The 17,301-nt window shown below is 50.8% G+C and overlaps 2 protein-coding genes across 3 annotated transcripts in view; one reads left to right on the top strand and one right to left on the bottom strand.

Moving 5' to 3' along the window:
• Nucleotides 1-121: 121 nt before the first annotated feature.
• On the top strand, nucleotides 122-15,663 carry NCF1 (neutrophil cytosolic factor 1). 2 transcript variants are annotated; one of them, XM_020894902.2, is made up of 11 exons: nucleotides 122-249; nucleotides 5,375-5,455; nucleotides 8,341-8,416; nucleotides 8,568-8,733; nucleotides 9,764-9,819; nucleotides 10,902-11,024; nucleotides 11,776-11,883; nucleotides 12,743-12,860; nucleotides 14,464-14,571; nucleotides 15,096-15,238; nucleotides 15,400-15,663. In XM_020894902.2, exons 1-11 carry the CDS (start codon nucleotides 178-180, stop codon nucleotides 15,525-15,527), a joined length of 1,179 nt encoding a protein of 392 aa, XP_020750561.2. In that variant the 5' UTR covers nucleotides 122-177; the 3' UTR covers nucleotides 15,528-15,663. The 2 variants fall into 2 exon arrangements, with proteins under 2 accessions (XP_020750561.2, XP_070316302.1); XM_070460201.1 differs by lacking the exon at nucleotides 122-249 and having other exon boundaries at nucleotides 5,371-5,455; nucleotides 8,345-8,416.
• The window catches only part of LOC110138134 (general transcription factor II-I repeat domain-containing protein 2), a 56,632-nt gene continuing 52,508 nt past the window's right edge, over nucleotides 13,178-17,301 (bottom strand). The window contains exon 16 of the mRNA XM_070460192.1: nucleotides 13,178-13,383. Coding sequence (XP_070316293.1) covers nucleotides 13,202-13,383 — 182 coding nt within the window. The 3' untranslated portion in view covers nucleotides 13,178-13,201. The remainder of the gene's footprint in view (nucleotides 13,384-17,301) is intronic.

Below are 17,301 nucleotides of genomic sequence, written 5' to 3'. Positions count from 1 at the left end.
GCCCCAGGAATCCCAGAAAACGAAAGAAGAAGCGGAGCCCTCTCTGCACGCTCCCTGCCCCCTCTTGCCACCCCCCCCCCCCCACCCTCCGCGACAGAGGCGACTTCCTCTTTCCAGCCAATTTAAGTCCCAGCCCCTGAGCACCCCGGAGGAGAGGGTGCCGCGCGCAGCCGAGCCATGGGGGACCACTTCATCCGCCACATTGCCCTCCTGGGCTTCGAGAAGCGCTTCGTTCCCAGCCAGCACTACGTGAGTACCGGCCGGGAGCGCCCCGCGCGGGGACAGGCCCGGGGGTTGGTGGGGGGCGCACGTTCGGGTCCCCGCACAGCCCCGGCTCTCCCGGCCGGAGGGGAGAGGGTGCAGGGTCGTGGCCGAGGCTCCGGGTCCCCGGGGCTCAGGCCGCCCATCCAGGGCCGCAGTCCATATGAGCCCTTCAGGTGATGCGCGCCGCGCCCCCCAACCCCAACTCCCTGCTCTCCACGCCAGCACGTGTCTCCCCCGGCCCCTCCGGGAGGGGTTCCCGGGAGGGCGCGGTGGTGGTGATCAGTTACATCAGAGTCACGGCCCCTCCTGTAGGGTGACACCACTGCCGGGACTCGAAGAGTCCCCCTCCTGCCCCGGGGGAGCTGGGCAAGTGTTGGCTCAGACCGGCCACCCCATCCATCATAGGGTCTCCAAACCCAGAGGAAGACCAGGGAGGGATCCACCTTGTAAATTGGCGCGTGGGCTGCATTCAGAGTATATGCAGAGCCCTTTCGTCTTTTTTTAACTCTTAATTTTGACATAATTTCAAATTTACAGAAATGTTGCCCCCGCAAAATGCCAATTACTCCAGCATTCCTTCACCCACATTTTCTCTCTGTGTGTCTCTCCCTCCCTTTCTCTCTCTCTGAATGTGTATTTCTGAATCGTTTGACAGTTATTTGGAGACATTGTGCTTCTTTACTCCTAAATATTACAAGTGTGTATTTCTTAAAACCAAGAACATTCTCTTACATAACCAAAGGTGTCAAACTGAGGAAATTAACCTTGATAAAACACTGCCATCCATCCCACAGACTGTATTAGGATTTCAGCAATTGTCTTACTTGTCCCTCGGCAGGGATGTTTTTTCAGGCCCAGGATCCAATCCAGGTTATCCTATGTATCTGAGTTGCCTCATCTCTTTGGTGTTCTCTGACCCGGATCAGTCTTAACCAGTCTTTTCAATTTTGACTTTTTGAAGACATGGGACCAGTTATTTTGCAGAACGCCCCTCAATTTCGGTGTTTCTGATACTTCTCAGGGACTTTCCAATGGCTCAGCGAGTAAAGAATCCTCCTGCAATGCGGGAGACACAGGTTTGATACTTCCTTAGATCCCATGGCTTCCCTGATAGCTCAGATGGTAAAGAATCCTCCTGCAATGCAAGAGACCCTGGTTTGATTCCTGGGTTGGGAAGATCTGCTGGAGAAGGGACAGGCTACCCACTCCAGTCTTCTAGGGCTTCCCTTGTGGCTCAGCTGGTAAAGAATCCGCCTGCAATGTGGGAGACCTGGATTCGATCCCTGGCTTGGAACGATCCCCTGGAGAAGGGAAAGGCTGCCTACTCCAGTATTCTGTCCTGGAGAAGTCCATGGACTGTTTAGACCCTGGGGTTGTGAAGAGTCAGACACGACTGAGTGACTTTTCACTTTTCACTTTAGATCCCAATTATTCAAGGACACCCCGGAAGTGACTCTGTTCTTCTCTTTGATCCCATCAGGTGGCAGTTGATTTTTAGTTATTCCTGTATTAGTGATGTTTGATCACTAAATCCTAAGTGTGTCCTCCAAGTTTCTCTGCTGTAGAGTTACTGTTTCCCCCTTTGTAATTCGTAACTGGGCTTTCCTGGTGGCTCAGTGGTGAAGAATCCACCTGCCAATGCGGGAGATGTGGGTTTCATCCCTGGGTCTGGAGGAGATCCCCTGGAGAAGGAAATGGCAACCCACCCTGGTTTTCTTGCCTGGAGAATCCCATGGACAGAGGAGCCTGGCGGGCTGTGGTCATTGGGTTCTCAGAAGAGTTGAACGAGACTTGGTGACTACAACAGGCAACAAAATTAATAACGACCCCACGGGGGAGGTTATGGAAAGCTGTGTGAGTGTCCTGGGCCTTACAGACACCGGGTGACTCTTGCTTGAATCAAATGACTGTCATGATTGCCAGATAATGATTTTTAGACTCTACCGGTCCTTCTGCATGCATTAGTTAACATTTTCCTGTGTCTTCCCTTCTTCCTTATCTCTGTCTATGGATCCGTGGATTCAGTGGGTCAGAGTCCATTACTATCAGTACTTATTTTGATGCTCAGAATGTTCCAGATTTGGTGACTGGGAGCTCCTTCAGGTTGGCCTCTGTGCTTTTTTTTGGATATATCATGTCATTCTTTGAGCACATTATTATTATTATTTTGGAGAGGGCACCAGAATTCATTCTTATGGCACAAGATGGTCCAGCTTAACCTGGACTCTCTCAGCCCTAGGCCTGGACTGAACTATTTCACTAAAGAACCCGGGTTCTTTAGTGGGAGTGATATTAGGACCCAAAATCTGGAAGCTAGGTGTGCTCATTGCCACCACGTTGTCAGGCTCGTGACTGCCTTTTCAGGGGACAGACGGGGAAATAGCCGTGTCTTATCCTTCTTGCCTCTCACCATTTTGTATCTGTAGCTCCTTTCTCTCACTGTGGGAGCAGTGGGTCCTGAGGAGATTGGTGTTTCACTCCTCTGCTCAGTTCTAAAGTAAACATAAATTTGTTTCAGAGTGACTACACCCACACCATTATCAGCAAGAAACCTACTAACATATTAAGTCACTACATCCATGCCACTATTAACAATAAACCTACTAACATAATAAGTCAAATTTAAGTTTTCCTTGCAGTTCTTTTTGTCCTTTAGTACTGAGAATAGTGACAGCGCTGTAACTAAAAGCTACTTGGAGTCTTTTCCATTAAACAAAAATTTAATTATTACCCATTTTATGTACTGTTAAGTTCATTTGGTTTTGTTTGTTTTCCACTTTAAAGTTAAAAAATCCTTGTTGGTTTAATTTTATTTCTAAATATGTAAAATATTAGCAAGTTCACCCATTTAAAGTGCACTGTGGTTTTGGGTATATTGAGTTGTTCAACTATCACAACTATCTAATTTTTAGAGTATTTTAATCTTCCCCAGTGGTAGCTATTCTTTTTATTCCCCAATATTTTATTCTGAGAAACTTCAAATATAGAGAGAAATTGAAAAAAATTTTACAACAAAACAAAACCAAAAAATCTAACCAGTCATATGCTCGCTATCTAGATTCTTCCATTAACATTACCTGTAGCAGTTGTTTTATCATGCAAACCATCCATTCACCCATCAATCTATCTTTTTTTTGATGCACTTCAAGGCAAATCACAAATATCAGTACACTTTGCCCTGAATATTTCAGCATGCATATCACAGCTAGAGTTAAGCATTTGCTTATAGTTTTTTCTCTTTTGATGTAAAATTTTTGTAGAATGAAACCCACAAATCTTAGAGATACATTTACTGAGTTTTGACCCTGGGAGTCCCTACAGAATCCAAACTCTCATCGAAATGTTGACCGTGACCTTCACTCCGTCTCATGTCCCAGTCATTCCTTCCCAGCCCCTGGAAGCAACTATTTAAGGTGTCTTTTTCCACCTTGAATTAGTGTGGTCACTCTAGAATGTCACAGACGTGGAATGATATGTAGCTTTTCATGCCTGACTTCTTGCATTCAGCAAAGTGCTTTTAAGATTCATCCACATGGTTGCAAATATCAGTTATCTGTTATTTTGTGTGGCTGAGTGGTGTTCTCTTAACTGTTTTTGCAGGCTTATTTTTCTGTATTGAGTTTTGTTTGTTTGTTTTTTATAATGGTTTTTTTTTTTATATATTGGAGAAGGAAATGGCAACCCACTCCAGTATTCTTGCCTGAAAAATCCCATGGACACAGGAACCTGGTGGGCTACAATCCGTGAAATCGCAAGAGTTGTATATGACTTAGAGAATAAAACCACCACAATTCTTTTTTTTTTCTTCTTCCATTTATTTTTATTTGTTGGAGGCTAATTACTTTACAACATTGCAGTGGTTTTTGTCATACATTGAAATGAATTAGCCATGGATTTACATGTATTCCCCATCCCGGTCCCCCCTCCCACCTCCCTCTCCACCCCATCCCTCTGGGTCTTCCCAGTGCACCAGGCCTGAGCACTTGTCTCATGCATCCAACCTGGGCTTGTGATCTGTTTCACCCTAGATATACATGTTTCGATGCTGTTCTCTTGAAACATCCTGCCCTCGCCTTCTCCCACAGAGTCCACAAGTCTGTTCTACGCATCTGAGTCTCTTTTTTCTTTTTTTGCATATAAGGTTATCGTTACCATCTTTCTAAATTCCATATATATGTGTTAGTATACTGTAATGGTCTTTATCTTTCTGGCTTACTTCGCTCTGTATAATGGGTTCCAGTTTCACCCATCTCATTAGAACTGATTCGAATGAATTCTTTTTGATGGCTGAGTAATATTCCATGGTGTATATGTACCACAGCTTCCTCATCCATTCGTCTGCTGATGGGCATCTAGGTTGCTTCCATGACCTGGCTATTATAAACAGTGCTGCGATGAACATTAAAACCACCACAATTCTTATGTCATATGATTAACTCATGTGAATTGCACAATTCAGTGGCTTTCAGCACATTCACAGAGTTGCACAATCATCACTATAATCTGTTTTTTTTTTTTAATCAGCCCAAAGAAATCCTATTCCAGTCAAGCCTCAGCCCCTCTACCCCTAACCCCGCCCAGCCACTGGCAACCACAAATCTACTTTCTGTTTCAATAGATCTGTCTCTTCTGGACATCTGTTTTTCTTTTCTTTTTTATTTCGTGGCTGCGCCCTCGGCTTGTGGGATCTCAGTTCCCTGACCTGGGGCTGAACCTGGGCCCTCAACAGTAAAAGTGCAGAGTCCCAGCCGCTGGATCATCAGGGATTCCCTGGACATTTCATATAAATCCAGCCACACAACGTCTTACTGTGTTGCGTTGCGTTTTGTTATCTGAGCCCAGCCCTTTCAGTGTCTTACCTCCTGTTAACTCTCACACCAGCCCTAGCCGTGCAGTCCTACTTTTACCTCGAGTTTACAGAGAGGAATTTGAGTTAATCTGAGAGAGTTAATTTGCCCTGGGGTCCATGAACTTGGTGCTCTTTCTATGGCCCAGGTTTCCCCAAATAGCACTCTCCCTCCCACCCCCAGTCCTGTGGGTTTCCACTGTGGGTGGGGGGCTGCCCAGAGACGTGCTTGAACAAGGTCCCCCACTGCTGCCTCCCCCCTAGGTCTACATGTTCTTGGTGAAATGGCAGGACCTGTCTGAGAAGGTGGTCTATCGGCGCTTCACCGAGATCTACGAATTCCACGTGAGTGCCCTGTGTGTGTGTGTGTGTGTGTGTGTGTGTGTGGGCGTGAGGAGGAGACACCACGTCCAGCCCCAGCTCTGCCTTCGGGGATGGAGACTTAGAAAACCCCTCCCCTTCCAGCCCACAGTTAAGGGGGCATTTTTTAAAAAATTGAGGTGGAGTTGACTTACAATATTGTGGGCATTATTTTTTTTTAATTTAAAGAAAACATTTAAAGTAATTTTTATTGTAAAAATATACATAACATACACTTACCATTTTGCCTATTTTAAGCGTACAAGCCAGTGGCATGAAGCACGTTCGCTATGTCACGCTACCATCACCACCATCCATTTCTAAATATTCTCATCTTCCCAAACCAAAACTCTGCATCCACCCCACAGGAACTCAAGGGGGCTGTCTCTAGGGTCCTCCTGCTTGCTCTGTGCCGGCAGGGGGATGTCATCCTGGGAGCTTGCTCTTTCACTCACGGTCCCTGGTCTGATGAAGACCCTGGTGGACCGGAAGGAGGGTGGATAATCCTGATACCCATGGAACCTGGTCTTCTTGCTTTGTGGGTGCCTGTTATCACCAGGGTTTACATGGGCGAATCCCCCAGGGTTCCCAGCACCAGAGGCTGTTTGGACAAAACTGGGGGGAGCTTATGGTGGGGGTCACAGTGTGTGGAGCTTGGCTACCGGGTCCTGGTCTAAGACATGGAGGGGCCACAAAAGCACTTCTCTTATTTGAATTATTTAAAGTGAAATGCAGGTAAGTATGAAGAAAAACTACCTCCAGCCTTGTACTCCGGCACCTGGAATCACAGCTGATGTCACTGGGCTGTTTGCACAAGGCTTTTAGATAAAGGAGATGGGGCGGCTTAAGAGGGAGGGGGCATATGTGCACATATTTAAATGTTTAAATATATACATATAACTCTGGGCTTCCCTGGTACCTCAGCTGGTAAAGAATCTGCCTGCAATGCAGGAGACCCTGGTTCACTTCCTGGGTTGGGAAGATGCCCTGGAGAAGGGAAAGGCTGCCCACTCCAGTATTCTTGGGCTTCCCTGGTGGCTTAGTCAGTAAAGAATCTGCTTGCACTACAGGAGACTGGGGTTCGATCCCTGGGTTGGGAAGATCCCCTGGTGGAGGAAATGGCAACCCACTCCAGTGTTCTTGCCTGGAGAATCCCCATGGGCAGAGGAGCCTGGTGGGCTACAGTCCATGGGGATGCAAAGAGTCAGACACGATTGAGCGACCAAGCACAGCACAGTTCATATATAATCATGACTGGTCCATGTTGTTGTGCAGCAGAAACCTACTCAACATTGTAAAGCAGTTATCCTCCAATTAAACTTTGTAAGAAAAGATAAAGGAGATAAAGCATTGCAAAAGCAGTGGAAGCCTCCCTCCATCTCAGAGCCCATACCGGCTCCTACCCTTCATGGAAACACACACACCACACACACACACACGCACACACGCACACGCACACACACACACGCACATGCACACACGCACACGCGCAAACACGTGTGCGCGCGCACACGCATGCACACACGCACGCACATGCACACACACGCAGCCCAGGAGCAACATACAGTAGTGTGGAGCGTGCATTTTCTGAGGTGTAGGTAAATGCCAATAGTGTGCCTTTTGCCTGTTTCTCAATCTTATTACCATCACCGGGTTACAATTTTGAGACCAGTCCATGACGATACATTGTGGGGCTTCATCTCACTTATTTAAACTGTTCTATTGTAGGATTAGCAACTCCCCCTTGCTTTTTTTTTTTAACTTTTTGGCCATGCCACGTGGCATGCAGGATCTTAGTTCCCTGTTGGGGGATTCAACCCACATTCCCAGTAGTGGAAGCATGGGGCATTCACCACTGGACTGCCACTGAAGTCCCAGGATAAGCCCCTTTATCACCTAATGGACTCATTCATTCATCCAACCACTATTTATTGAGCACCTACTAAGTGCCAGGCACATTCTTCTTAATTGGTAGGCAATGCTGCTGAAAGGTATAAGAAACAGGTGCAAATCCTTGCCTGCCCTTGTAAACTGTATGTTCCAGTGGAGAAGTCAGGATAACAGACAGACAAACAAACAAGTGATTTCTATAGTGTGTTAGATGGTCCTTAGAAGGAGCAAAATAGAGCAGGGAGGGGGGGTGGGAAGGGTGGGAGGAGGAGAGGCAATTGTCAGAAGGAGGCCTTGTGAGGGGGAGATAGCTGAGCAAGGAGTTGAAGGAGAAAGAGGGAGAGAGTGAGCTATTGATCTGCGTGTAGGGGGAAGAATGGGGATAACACATGCAAAGGCCCTGGGACAGGAGTGGGCCTGGAGCTTCCGAGAGTGGCTGGGGCAGAGGGAGCAGGGCGAGAGTGATGGCAGGAGAAGTTTGAGCTGGCAGAGGCAGGTCACATGGCACTGCGTGGAACAGCGTGGCCTTTGTTTCCATTCTGAGTGAGTTGAGAGGCAGGGAAAGTTCTGAGGGAGGGACGGAGGGAGAAGAGGAGAGACAAGATACAACTTGGGTTTTAAGAGGATGCCTCTGGATGGTGGATTGAGGACAGACCAGGAGAGAGGGGGCAATGACTTAAGAAGGTTGTAATAATCAAACCAGGCAGAAGTGGGCATAGTGAAAAGGATCAGATTCTGAACAGATTTGGGGAGCAGAGCCAAAAGGATTGGCTGGTGGGTTGGATGTGAGGCAGGAGAGAAAGAAGAATTCAGGATGCCACCAGAAGCTTCTTTCTTGCTGTTCAGTCGCTAAGTTGCGTCCGATTCTTTGGACTGCAGCTCCTCGCCCCAGTGATTAGGAAGTATTTAGGTCATGTCCAATTCCGTGCCTTTACAATGCTCTAATAAAACGATGCCTCCATGTCTGCTTTTCTGTCTAGAAAGGCTTAAAGGAGATGTTTCCTATTGAGGCGGGGGACATCAACCCACAGAATAGGATCATCCCGCACCTGCCAGGTGAGGAGTGGGGCTGAGTCACCTTGGTGGGCTCCCCTGCCCCGGCTCCCCTCATCTGCCCTCTGACTGTCCCCTCCACTCCCACCGTCTCTGGACTTGACCTTGCAAGTATGCTCACTGGTCCTCTGGTGTCCTTCCCTGGTCCCGCCAGCCCCGCGGTGGTTTGATGGGCAGCGGGCGGCCGAGAGCCGCCAGGGCACTCTTACCGAGTACTGCAGCGCGCTTATGAGCCTGCCTGTCAAGATCTCCCGCTGCCCGCACTTCCTCGACTTCTTCAGGGTGCGCCCCGACGACCTCAAGCTCCCCACAGACAGCCAGTGAGTGGTGGGAGAGGGAAGGGTGGTTGGCTCAACCTGGAGAGGGCAGGGCTTTCCCATGTTACACAGGAAGAGCCTGAGGATCAGAGAGGGCAGGCGACTTACCCAAAGTCACACACCAAGAAAGCGGAGGAGGCAGGATTCCGGCTCAGAGGGACACCCCCAGCATCCCTGCCAGGCTTCTACCTGCACCCCTCTGAGCCTCAGGATGCTGGGGGTGGGGTGGAGGACGCACTCTGGGCTGGGGGTCCTAAGTCCACGATCCTTGTCCTGGCTTTGCCTGGCCATGGGACCTGGAGCCTTCTGAAAGCAGCTTCCCCAACTGTGACCCAGTGGTGAGGGCCAGACGCAATAGTGGGTGCCCAGGAGAGTGCTTATAAACTGGGAAGTGCAGAGCCCCCGAAAGGATATGGGGCTTGGTGGCCTCTGTTCATTCCTGAGCATGTCTCAGGCCCCTCCTCTCCTTTGCCACCTCATTCTCTGCCTGCCCTCGCCCTAGGGGTCTCCTGGACGCAGGGCCCTCCATGGATGGCATCAGAGAAGCTGAGTGAGATCTCAGGGGAATGTGCTGCCGAAGATCCCTCTCTCTGTCCCTCTCTGGTACTGAGTGCCAGGGGAATGCCTGGAGGGCAGGGTTTGCCATAGACAGACAGCAGCACTCCAGTTAGTGCTTACGGACCCCTGAATACACCCCTGGTCCCAGGCATGGCAGCTCTCCTCGGCCCCTGGGGGACAGGGCGCCCACCCGCAGTTGGCTTCTCTCTCCAGGCTCCAGCAGAAGGGAGCTGGCCTACAAGCCTTCTCCTTTGGGTCTGCAGGAAGCTGGGCAACCCCCCCTCAGGCTCCAAACAGCTCCTTCTTTCTTCAAAATCCCTTCCTCCCAGTCTATCTAGCCGCTCCCTTCTCTCTGCGATGGCCCCCATTTCCCACGTTCCTTTTGGGAACTGTCTCGGGAAGTTCTTCTGTAGGCCTGTCCTGAGCATCCCAGGGGGAAGCCCAGTGGTCTAACCCAGACTGTTCTCTGCTGCAGGGTGAAAAAGCCAGAGACATACCTGATGCCCAAAGATGGCAAGAGCAACACTGCGGGTAAGAGGCTGGGGGCAGCCCAGCGTGGTCAGCCTCAGGGACTGTTGACACGATCAGGGACCCGGAGCTCGGGGTATGCAGGGGAAAGAGCAGGAGATGAGAGCAACTGCGAAGGGTCTTGGCGGCTGCACTAAAGAGTTGGGGTCTTGGGACTTCCCTGGTGTCCGGTGGCTAAGATTCTGCACTTCATGCAGGGAGTGTGGGTTCAAACCCTGGTTGGGGCACTAAGATCCCACGTGCTGTGGGGCATGGCTAAAAAGTTAAAAAAAAAAAAGAAAGAGTTGGAGTTTTGGGAGCTCACCACTGTGGCTGCAGCGCCAAGCACAGACCCTGGCTCCAGACAGCCCAGGGAATGTTCTGGCTGAATGAATGATCAGATTTGGGGGCAAAAGTGGCCTTTAGTGGCCCAAATACACTCGATTCTAAGGTACTGGGGATTAGGGCTTCAATATATGAATTTGGTGGCGGGGGTGGATACAAGTCAGGGCTTAACAGGCAGCTGCAGCATCACCTAGGGGCTGGTTAGAAATACAGACCCTCAGGTCCTACCCGAGACCTATGAAATCAGTGCTTGTGTTTCAGCGAGATCCCTGGGTGATTTGTTTGCACATTAAAGGGTTTTTTTTTTAAATTATTTACTTATTTATTTGGCGGCACCGGTAGAGGCATGCGAACTCTTAGTTGCAGCATGTGGGATCTAGTGCCCTGATCAGGGATCAAACCCAGGGCTCCCTGGAGCATGGAGTCTTAGCCACTGGACCACAAGGGAAGTCCCCTGTGCACATTAATGTTGAGAAAGGCTGCTTGCAAACCTCATCAAAACCTCATTTGGGGTCAGAGAGCGTGTGTAAAGTGTGCGGCCAGTGTCTGGCACACAGTAGGTGCTGAATAGGTGCAGGGCTGCGAAGCCTAGCTTGTTTTTGCTGCTTTCCAGTACACAGGGCATGTCCACCCCTGGCCTGTCTGGAGCTGGGTGGGGACAGGACGTCAGTTCCCATCCTGGTGATCCACCCAGGGCCCGCAGGGGAGAGCCAGGAGGAGGTGCCCACCGTGTCCACTCACCCTGCCCTCCCTCTGCCCAGACATCACGGGCCCCATCATCCTGCAGACGTACCGCGCCATCGCTGACTATGAGAAGGGCTCGAGCTCCCAGATGGCACTGGCCACGGGCGACGTGGTGGAAGTCGTGGAGAAGAACGAGAGCGGTCAGCTTCCTCACCCTGCCTGGACCTCTCTCCCCTAGTGCCTGGGCCCCCGGCCACAAGCCCCCACCAAGGCTCTGCCCCCTGGGGAACAGCCTAGGGCCTCCTTCTCGCCTGGCCCACAGCGGGGCTCTGGCTCCTTTGGGGGCCCTGACTGTCCTCCCCACACTGGGTGGGGCGGGGTGCAGAGGTGGGGGGTGGGGGTGGTCACCCTCTCTCTGAGAGTGCGCCCCCTGCTCTGGGGATCTGCACACATTCGGGGCCATGACGGAGCATCTCTGCCGGGATACAGCCGGGTGGGGAGGCAAACTTCTCATCACACCTGTGAAGTGGACTCTGAGCTGTAGCTCTGTGGTTCTCCATGCATCAGTGTGTGTGATTTTGGCATGCAGTGTGGTGAAGGGGACAGGCTTCCCAGGTGGCACAGTGGTAAAGAATCTGCCTGCCAATGCAGGAGATGCAAGAGATGCGGATTCGGTCCCTGGGTCAGTACGATCCCCTGGACTAGGAATTGGCAACCCGCTCCAGTATTCTTGCCTGGAAAATTCCATGGGCAGAGGAGCCTGGTGGGCTACAGTCCAGGGGGTCACAAAGGGTCAGACACCACTGAGCACGCACACACACAATCAGTCTGAACGCGAATGTTGCATGTCTGTGTGTCTGCGTCTGAGTGTCCTCACCCCTCCCCACCCGGTGATGGCTGAGGGAGGCTCCCAGGCCTGCCCAGACTTACTGCCCCGTGTCCCTGGCTCAGGCTGGTGGTTCTGCCAAATGAAGACAAAGCGTGGCTGGGTCCCAGCGTCCTACTTGGAGCCCCTGGACAGTCCTGATGAAGCCGAGGACCCAGAACCCAACTATGAAGGTACCTGCTGCCTTCCCCAGCTGCAGGAGTGGGAGGAGGAGGAGGAGAGGCCCAGGGATATTGAGGAGCCACAGTAACTGCTTTGGGGTCAGACCTGACCGAGGGCTGGGCAGAGACGGAGGCAGGGCTGAGACCCCAGAGTATAGGTTGGGGTAGTAGGTGGTGCCTTTGGTCAGGACAGGGGGAACCAGGAGGTAGAATAGAGGAGAGAGGGTGATGAGGTCAATCTGGACACGTGGTGGCTGTCAGCCTGGGGCTGGGTCCAGTGGGAAGTGGCACCGTGAGCCAACCTGAGTGTCAGGAAGGAGGGCTGCCTGGAGGTGGGGGTATCATGGCTGACTTAGAATGGGAAAATGGGCAGCCTCTGGGTGGGAAGGGGCCCATGTGGGGTTTGATAAAAAGTTTTGGTTGCCCATATCTTCAAATATTAATAGAAAGAGTTTACAATTTTATGTGGATTTGTGGCTCCTCTTTAAAAACTGGGCAAGACGTGTATACAGGGCTGGCAGCCCCACATGTGAACAGTGGGCTGGAGTGATGGCTCAGGTGCCACTGGATGGGTCCTCTTCCTCCGCACTTCCTGTCTGCCCACTCCTCGTGTGCAGGTGGCTGGCCGGGTCTCTGGGGTCATGGGAGCTCCTGGCCTCCAGTGTGGATGGCGGTGGGTGGGAGTGGGCGAGCTCCCCTGAGTAGAGCAGGCAGAGGATCGAAGTCCAGGGTGTCCCCAGGAGGAGTGGGGAGAACTAGAGCAGATAGTGTCCTGAGCTCCAGCTGGAGGAAGCCCCAGGCCCAGAGCGGAGGGGAAGGGTGGGGAGCCACGTGCTGGGTGGACCTTCGCAGTATGCCCCTCCCCCTCCAGGTGAGCCCTACGTCACCATCAAAGCCTACACTGCGGTGCTGGAGGATGAGATGTCCTTGGAGGAGGGTGAAACCATTGAGGTCATTCATAAGCTCCTGGATGGCTGGTGGGTCATCAGGTAGGAGAGTCGTGCCCCCTCTCTCTCCCACTGCACCTGTCTTGAGAGTCACCCTGGCCCAAGACTGGACCTGTGCGGGCTCAGTGCCGACCTGACTGTGTGACTCTGGGTAGGCCACCGCCTCTCTCTGCGCTGTTCCCATTTTGGAAGCAGACTCCTTCCATCCCAGTCTGCTCGGATCGTGGGGTTCGGTCTCCTTGTCTGAGTGGGCACTTCTTTCCTTTGTGACTTGGGGTCATGTCCCCTGACCAGTCCATCTATTCATTCTCCAGCAACACAATTAATTGTGTTAATTATTATCTTTTTAAAAAACACAATACCATTTTAAAAAGATTTATTATTTACTTTTGGCTGCTCTGGGTCTTTGTTGCTGCATGCAGATTTTCTCTAGCTGCAGTGAGCCGGGGCTGGGCTCTTCGTTGCGGTATGTGGGCTTCTCCTTGCAGTGGCTTCTTGTTGCAGAGCGCGGGTTCCAGGTGCTCAGGCTTTAGTAGTGGCGGATCAGGGATAGAACCTGTGTCTCCTGCATTGGCAAGTAGATTCTTAACCACTAGACCACCAGATGAAGTCCCTGAATGAATTATTATATTTGACAGCTGCTAGAACAGGCCCTGTCATCCCTTTTCCTTTTAAATCCTTATAATTTTCACCAGTTCATTCCTTCAAATGAATGTAAGAATACTAGTTTTCCCTGATTCTGGGGAAAGCAGAGTGCTGGGGTCTTACACACAATTGCCAAATCTGGAGTCACAGTGCCTATCTGTGACCCCCATGAACTTGTGGCCACAATACCCCCCATCAGCGTGGCCCTCCACTGAACACTTTGAGGCAGGATTTCTCCGACTTTTATTTATTTTTATTGGTGAAAGTTGTTTTACAACGTTGTGTTAGTTTCTGCTGCATAGCAAAGTGAATTCGTTTTTAGACTCAAATTCAGTGAACCCCCATCATGCACTCCTGAGACAATATTTGTGATTCTCCCACCAGCCAAGAAGAATGGGTTTTACTGAGTGAAGTCTGTATCATGCAAAGGCTACTGGGTTTTTTTTTCTTTCACTCCCAAATGTAGTAGTAAGAATGGGAAGAAGAATCTCAACAAATGGTGCTGGAACAACTGGATATCCCTGGGAGGGGGCTGTGGGAAATGAAACTTGACCCTGCTTCACAGGGTCAAATAAATACACCTTTATTTCGGGTGGATCGCAGGTTTTACCTGCACAAAACCCCAAACTAAGAAGCTTTTGGAAGAAAGCATAAGGGAACTTGTTGACTTGGAAGTGCGCAAAGATTTCTTAGGACACAGGAGACCATCACCTTATATAAGAGAAAAAAGGGACAAATACAAGATCGCAGAGGTTTCATAACAAACACCTGTCCCGGGAGAGCTGGATCTGCTAATTGGCTCACAACCAGGAAGGCCTGAGTCACACCCATGAGGAAGTCGAGGCACACAGGTGCAGGGGCTGGTGCTGGCTGCTGTGTGTGCAACCTCCCAGCGGCCTTGACCCCAGATGACCCTAAGGGACCTTTGACCCCATGTCTGAGGCTCCATCCCCTCTCCTGGCCGTCACTGCTCAGACCTCAGCGGCTGCCTCTGTTACAGGAAAGAAGATGTCACAGGTTACTTTCCATCCATGTTCCTGCAGAAGGCAGGGCAGGACGTAGCCCAGGCCAAAAGCCAGATCAAGAGCCGGGGGGCGCCGCCCCGCAGGTGAGCAAGGGTCCCGGGGGCAGTGGGGGCAGGCTGGGCGGGGCTGAGGAGGATGTACCGCGGCTTCCCTTTGTGGGTCCAGGCCCTAGGTTGGCAGTGCTAGGGCGGGGGGCTGGGGGGAAGACGGGGCCCTGGAGTGCCCTCCTACACTGTGGGGCCGGCACAAGGGCAGCAGGGAAGCGGGGCTGAGAGATGGAAGTGGGGGCACCGGTGCCCACCGTCCTTGGGATGGCCCCTGAGGGCTGGGGCAGGCCGGAGGGCTTCCTGCGGTGGGGGTAGGCTGAAGGCCGGAGGAGGAGGGAGGGAGAAATGGGCCTGGGCTCTGAGTCAGGGCAGGGGGTCCGTGTAGGGGAGGCGCAGTGGCCTTCATGGCTATCGGGGCTGGGCAGGACTCCCTCCACCGGCTCCACTTCCTCGGCCTAGTCGTTGCACCCCAGGGCTGGCCATGAGAGTCCCCTCGGGTAGGGCGGCGGCAAGGGTGCGGACGCGGGGCGCTAACGAAACCCCTCTCCTGCTGGACCCAGGTCGTCCATCCGCAACGCACACAGCATCCACCAGCGGTCACGGAAGCGCCTCAGTCAGGACACCTATCGGCGCAACAGTGTCCGTTTTACGCAGCAGCGCCGCCGCCAGCGGCCGGGACCACAGAGCCCCGGGAGCGCCCTGAGTGAGTGCGGGCCGGGGCCTGGGGGCGGGGCCGGGCGGTGGAGGCGGGGTCTGGGCGGGGCCTGACGGTGGGGGCGGGGCCATGAGGGTGGGGCCCGAAAAGTGAAGCTAGGCGGTGCAGAGCAGGAGGGGCGGGCTTCACCTGGTGCTGTCCACCCGCAGAGGAAGAGCAGCAACCCGAGACCGAACGCCCCAAGCCGCAGCCGGCCGTGCCCCCGAGGCCCAGCGCAGACCTCATCCTGCACCGCTGCAGCGAGAGCACCAAGCGGAAGCTGGCCTCCGCTGTCTGAGGCCGCCCCCACGTGATGCTCTCCCCACCCCCAGCCCCTAAACTTGTATATACGTGTATAGAGCCTGAGGCTGGCAGCCCCTGGCCGCGCCCCACCTAGCTGTTTGATACCCTTAATAAACATTGCTTGGAGGGGACTGATGCTTTGAAAAGTCGCGCCGCGGGCAAAACCCTTGATATTTCTAGACTTAGGACTGGAGGCTGTGAGGTCTGTTGGGGAAGTTGCAAGAACTGAAGTCCGGCTGCATCCTTCTCTGGCCTTGGCCAAGACTAGGTTTGCACAAGGCCAAGTGCAAGAGGAAGCGCCAGCTTCCTCTGGCTGTTCGCCTGGAGAGACTGCCTGCTTGAACTCTGGCCTCACTGCAGAAGAGTCCTGAAGAAGAGTGGACACGGTGCAGAGCTGGGGTGGGGCGGGGTGGTATGGATTCGGGTCAGGGCTGTAGTTGACTTTGCGTGTACACTTTGATTGCCAAAAAAACCCCTGTAATTTAGGTTTAGGGAAACACACACTAGATGTAAAGCTATACCATAAACTGAAAGGGAAGAAATGGAAAAAGACATTCATGCAAACAGAAACTGCTGGAGTAGCTATACTTAGAGAAAATAGACTTTGTAATAAAGACTGTAATAAGAGACAAAGGCATTCCATAACAATAAAGGGGTCAATCCTTTATAAGGGGACATAACATTTGTAAATATTTATGCACCCAACATAGGAGCACTAACATATACAAAGCAAATATTAACAGACCCAAAGGGAGAAACAGACAACAATACAATAATAGGAGGGGACTTTAATACTCTGTTTACATTAATGGACAGGTCATCTACCCAGAAAATCAGTAAGTGTTTTCCAAGATAAATCATATATTGGATTGCAAAACAAGTTTTAACAAATATAAGAGGATTGAAGTCATATTAAACTTTTTTTTTCAGTCATGGTGGTATGAAACTAGAAATTAATTACAGGAAGAAAACTGTAAGACTCACAAATGTGGAGATTAAACAAGTTATAAACAACCAATGAGTCAAAGAAAAAATCAAAAGAGAAACAAAAACACCTTGAGACAAATGAAAACGGAAGTGAAACATACCAAAACTTATGAAATGCAGTAAAAGCAGCTCTGAGAGGGAAGTTCATAGCAATAAATGCTTACCTCAAAAAACAAGAAAAGTCTCAAACAACCTAACTGTACACCCCAAGGAACTAGAAAAAAAAAAGAACAAATGAAGCCCAAAGTTAGTAGAAAGAAGGAAGGAACAAAAATTAGAGCAGAAATAAATGAAATAAAGACTGAAAAGACAATAGAAAAGATCAATGAAACTAAGAACTGGTTCTTAGGAAATATAAACAAAATTGACAAACTTCTAGCTAGATTCAGCAATAGAAAAAGAGAGAGGACTCAAATAAGAAATAAAAGAGATGTTACAGCTGATACCACAGAATACAAAGGATCAGAAGGGACTACTATGGACAATTATATGCCAAACTAGACAAAATGGATAAACTGGGCAACCAAGAAGAAAGGGATAAATTGCTAGAAACATACAATCTACAAAGCTTGAATCATGATGAAATAGAAAATCTGAAATGAAAATCTCAAATGAAACAGACCAATTGCTAGCAAGGAGATTAGGAGTTTGAATCAGCAAAACAAACAACGAAACAAAAAACTCTCAACAAGCAAAAGTCCCGGACCAGATGGCTTCACTGGTGAATTCTACCAAACATTCAAAGAACAGTTATTATAAGATCAATCTTTATCAAACTCTTC

The sequence above is a fragment of the Odocoileus virginianus genome, chromosome 33 (assembly GCF_023699985.2).
Source record: "Odocoileus virginianus isolate 20LAN1187 ecotype Illinois chromosome 33, Ovbor_1.2, whole genome shotgun sequence".
Lineage (NCBI taxonomy): Eukaryota > Metazoa > Chordata > Mammalia > Artiodactyla > Cervidae > Odocoileus > Odocoileus virginianus.
Note: the sequence above shows the minus strand (reverse complement) of the source record. Positions and strands in the feature narration are given on the sequence as shown.

Bases quoted from the DNA above. Each gene is read 5' to 3' on its own strand.
- NCF1 (XM_020894902.2), top strand. From the start codon at position 178: ATGGGGGACCACTTCATCCGCCACATTGCCCTCCTGGGCTTCGAGAAG. The intron at 250-5,374 runs GTGAGTACCGGC...CCTCCCCCCTAG, and splicing joins TCGTTCCCAGCCAGCACTAC to GTCTACATGTTCTTGGTGAA. The intron at 5,456-8,340 runs GTGAGTGCCCTG...TTTTCTGTCTAG, and splicing joins CCGAGATCTACGAATTCCAC to AAAGGCTTAAAGGAGATGTT.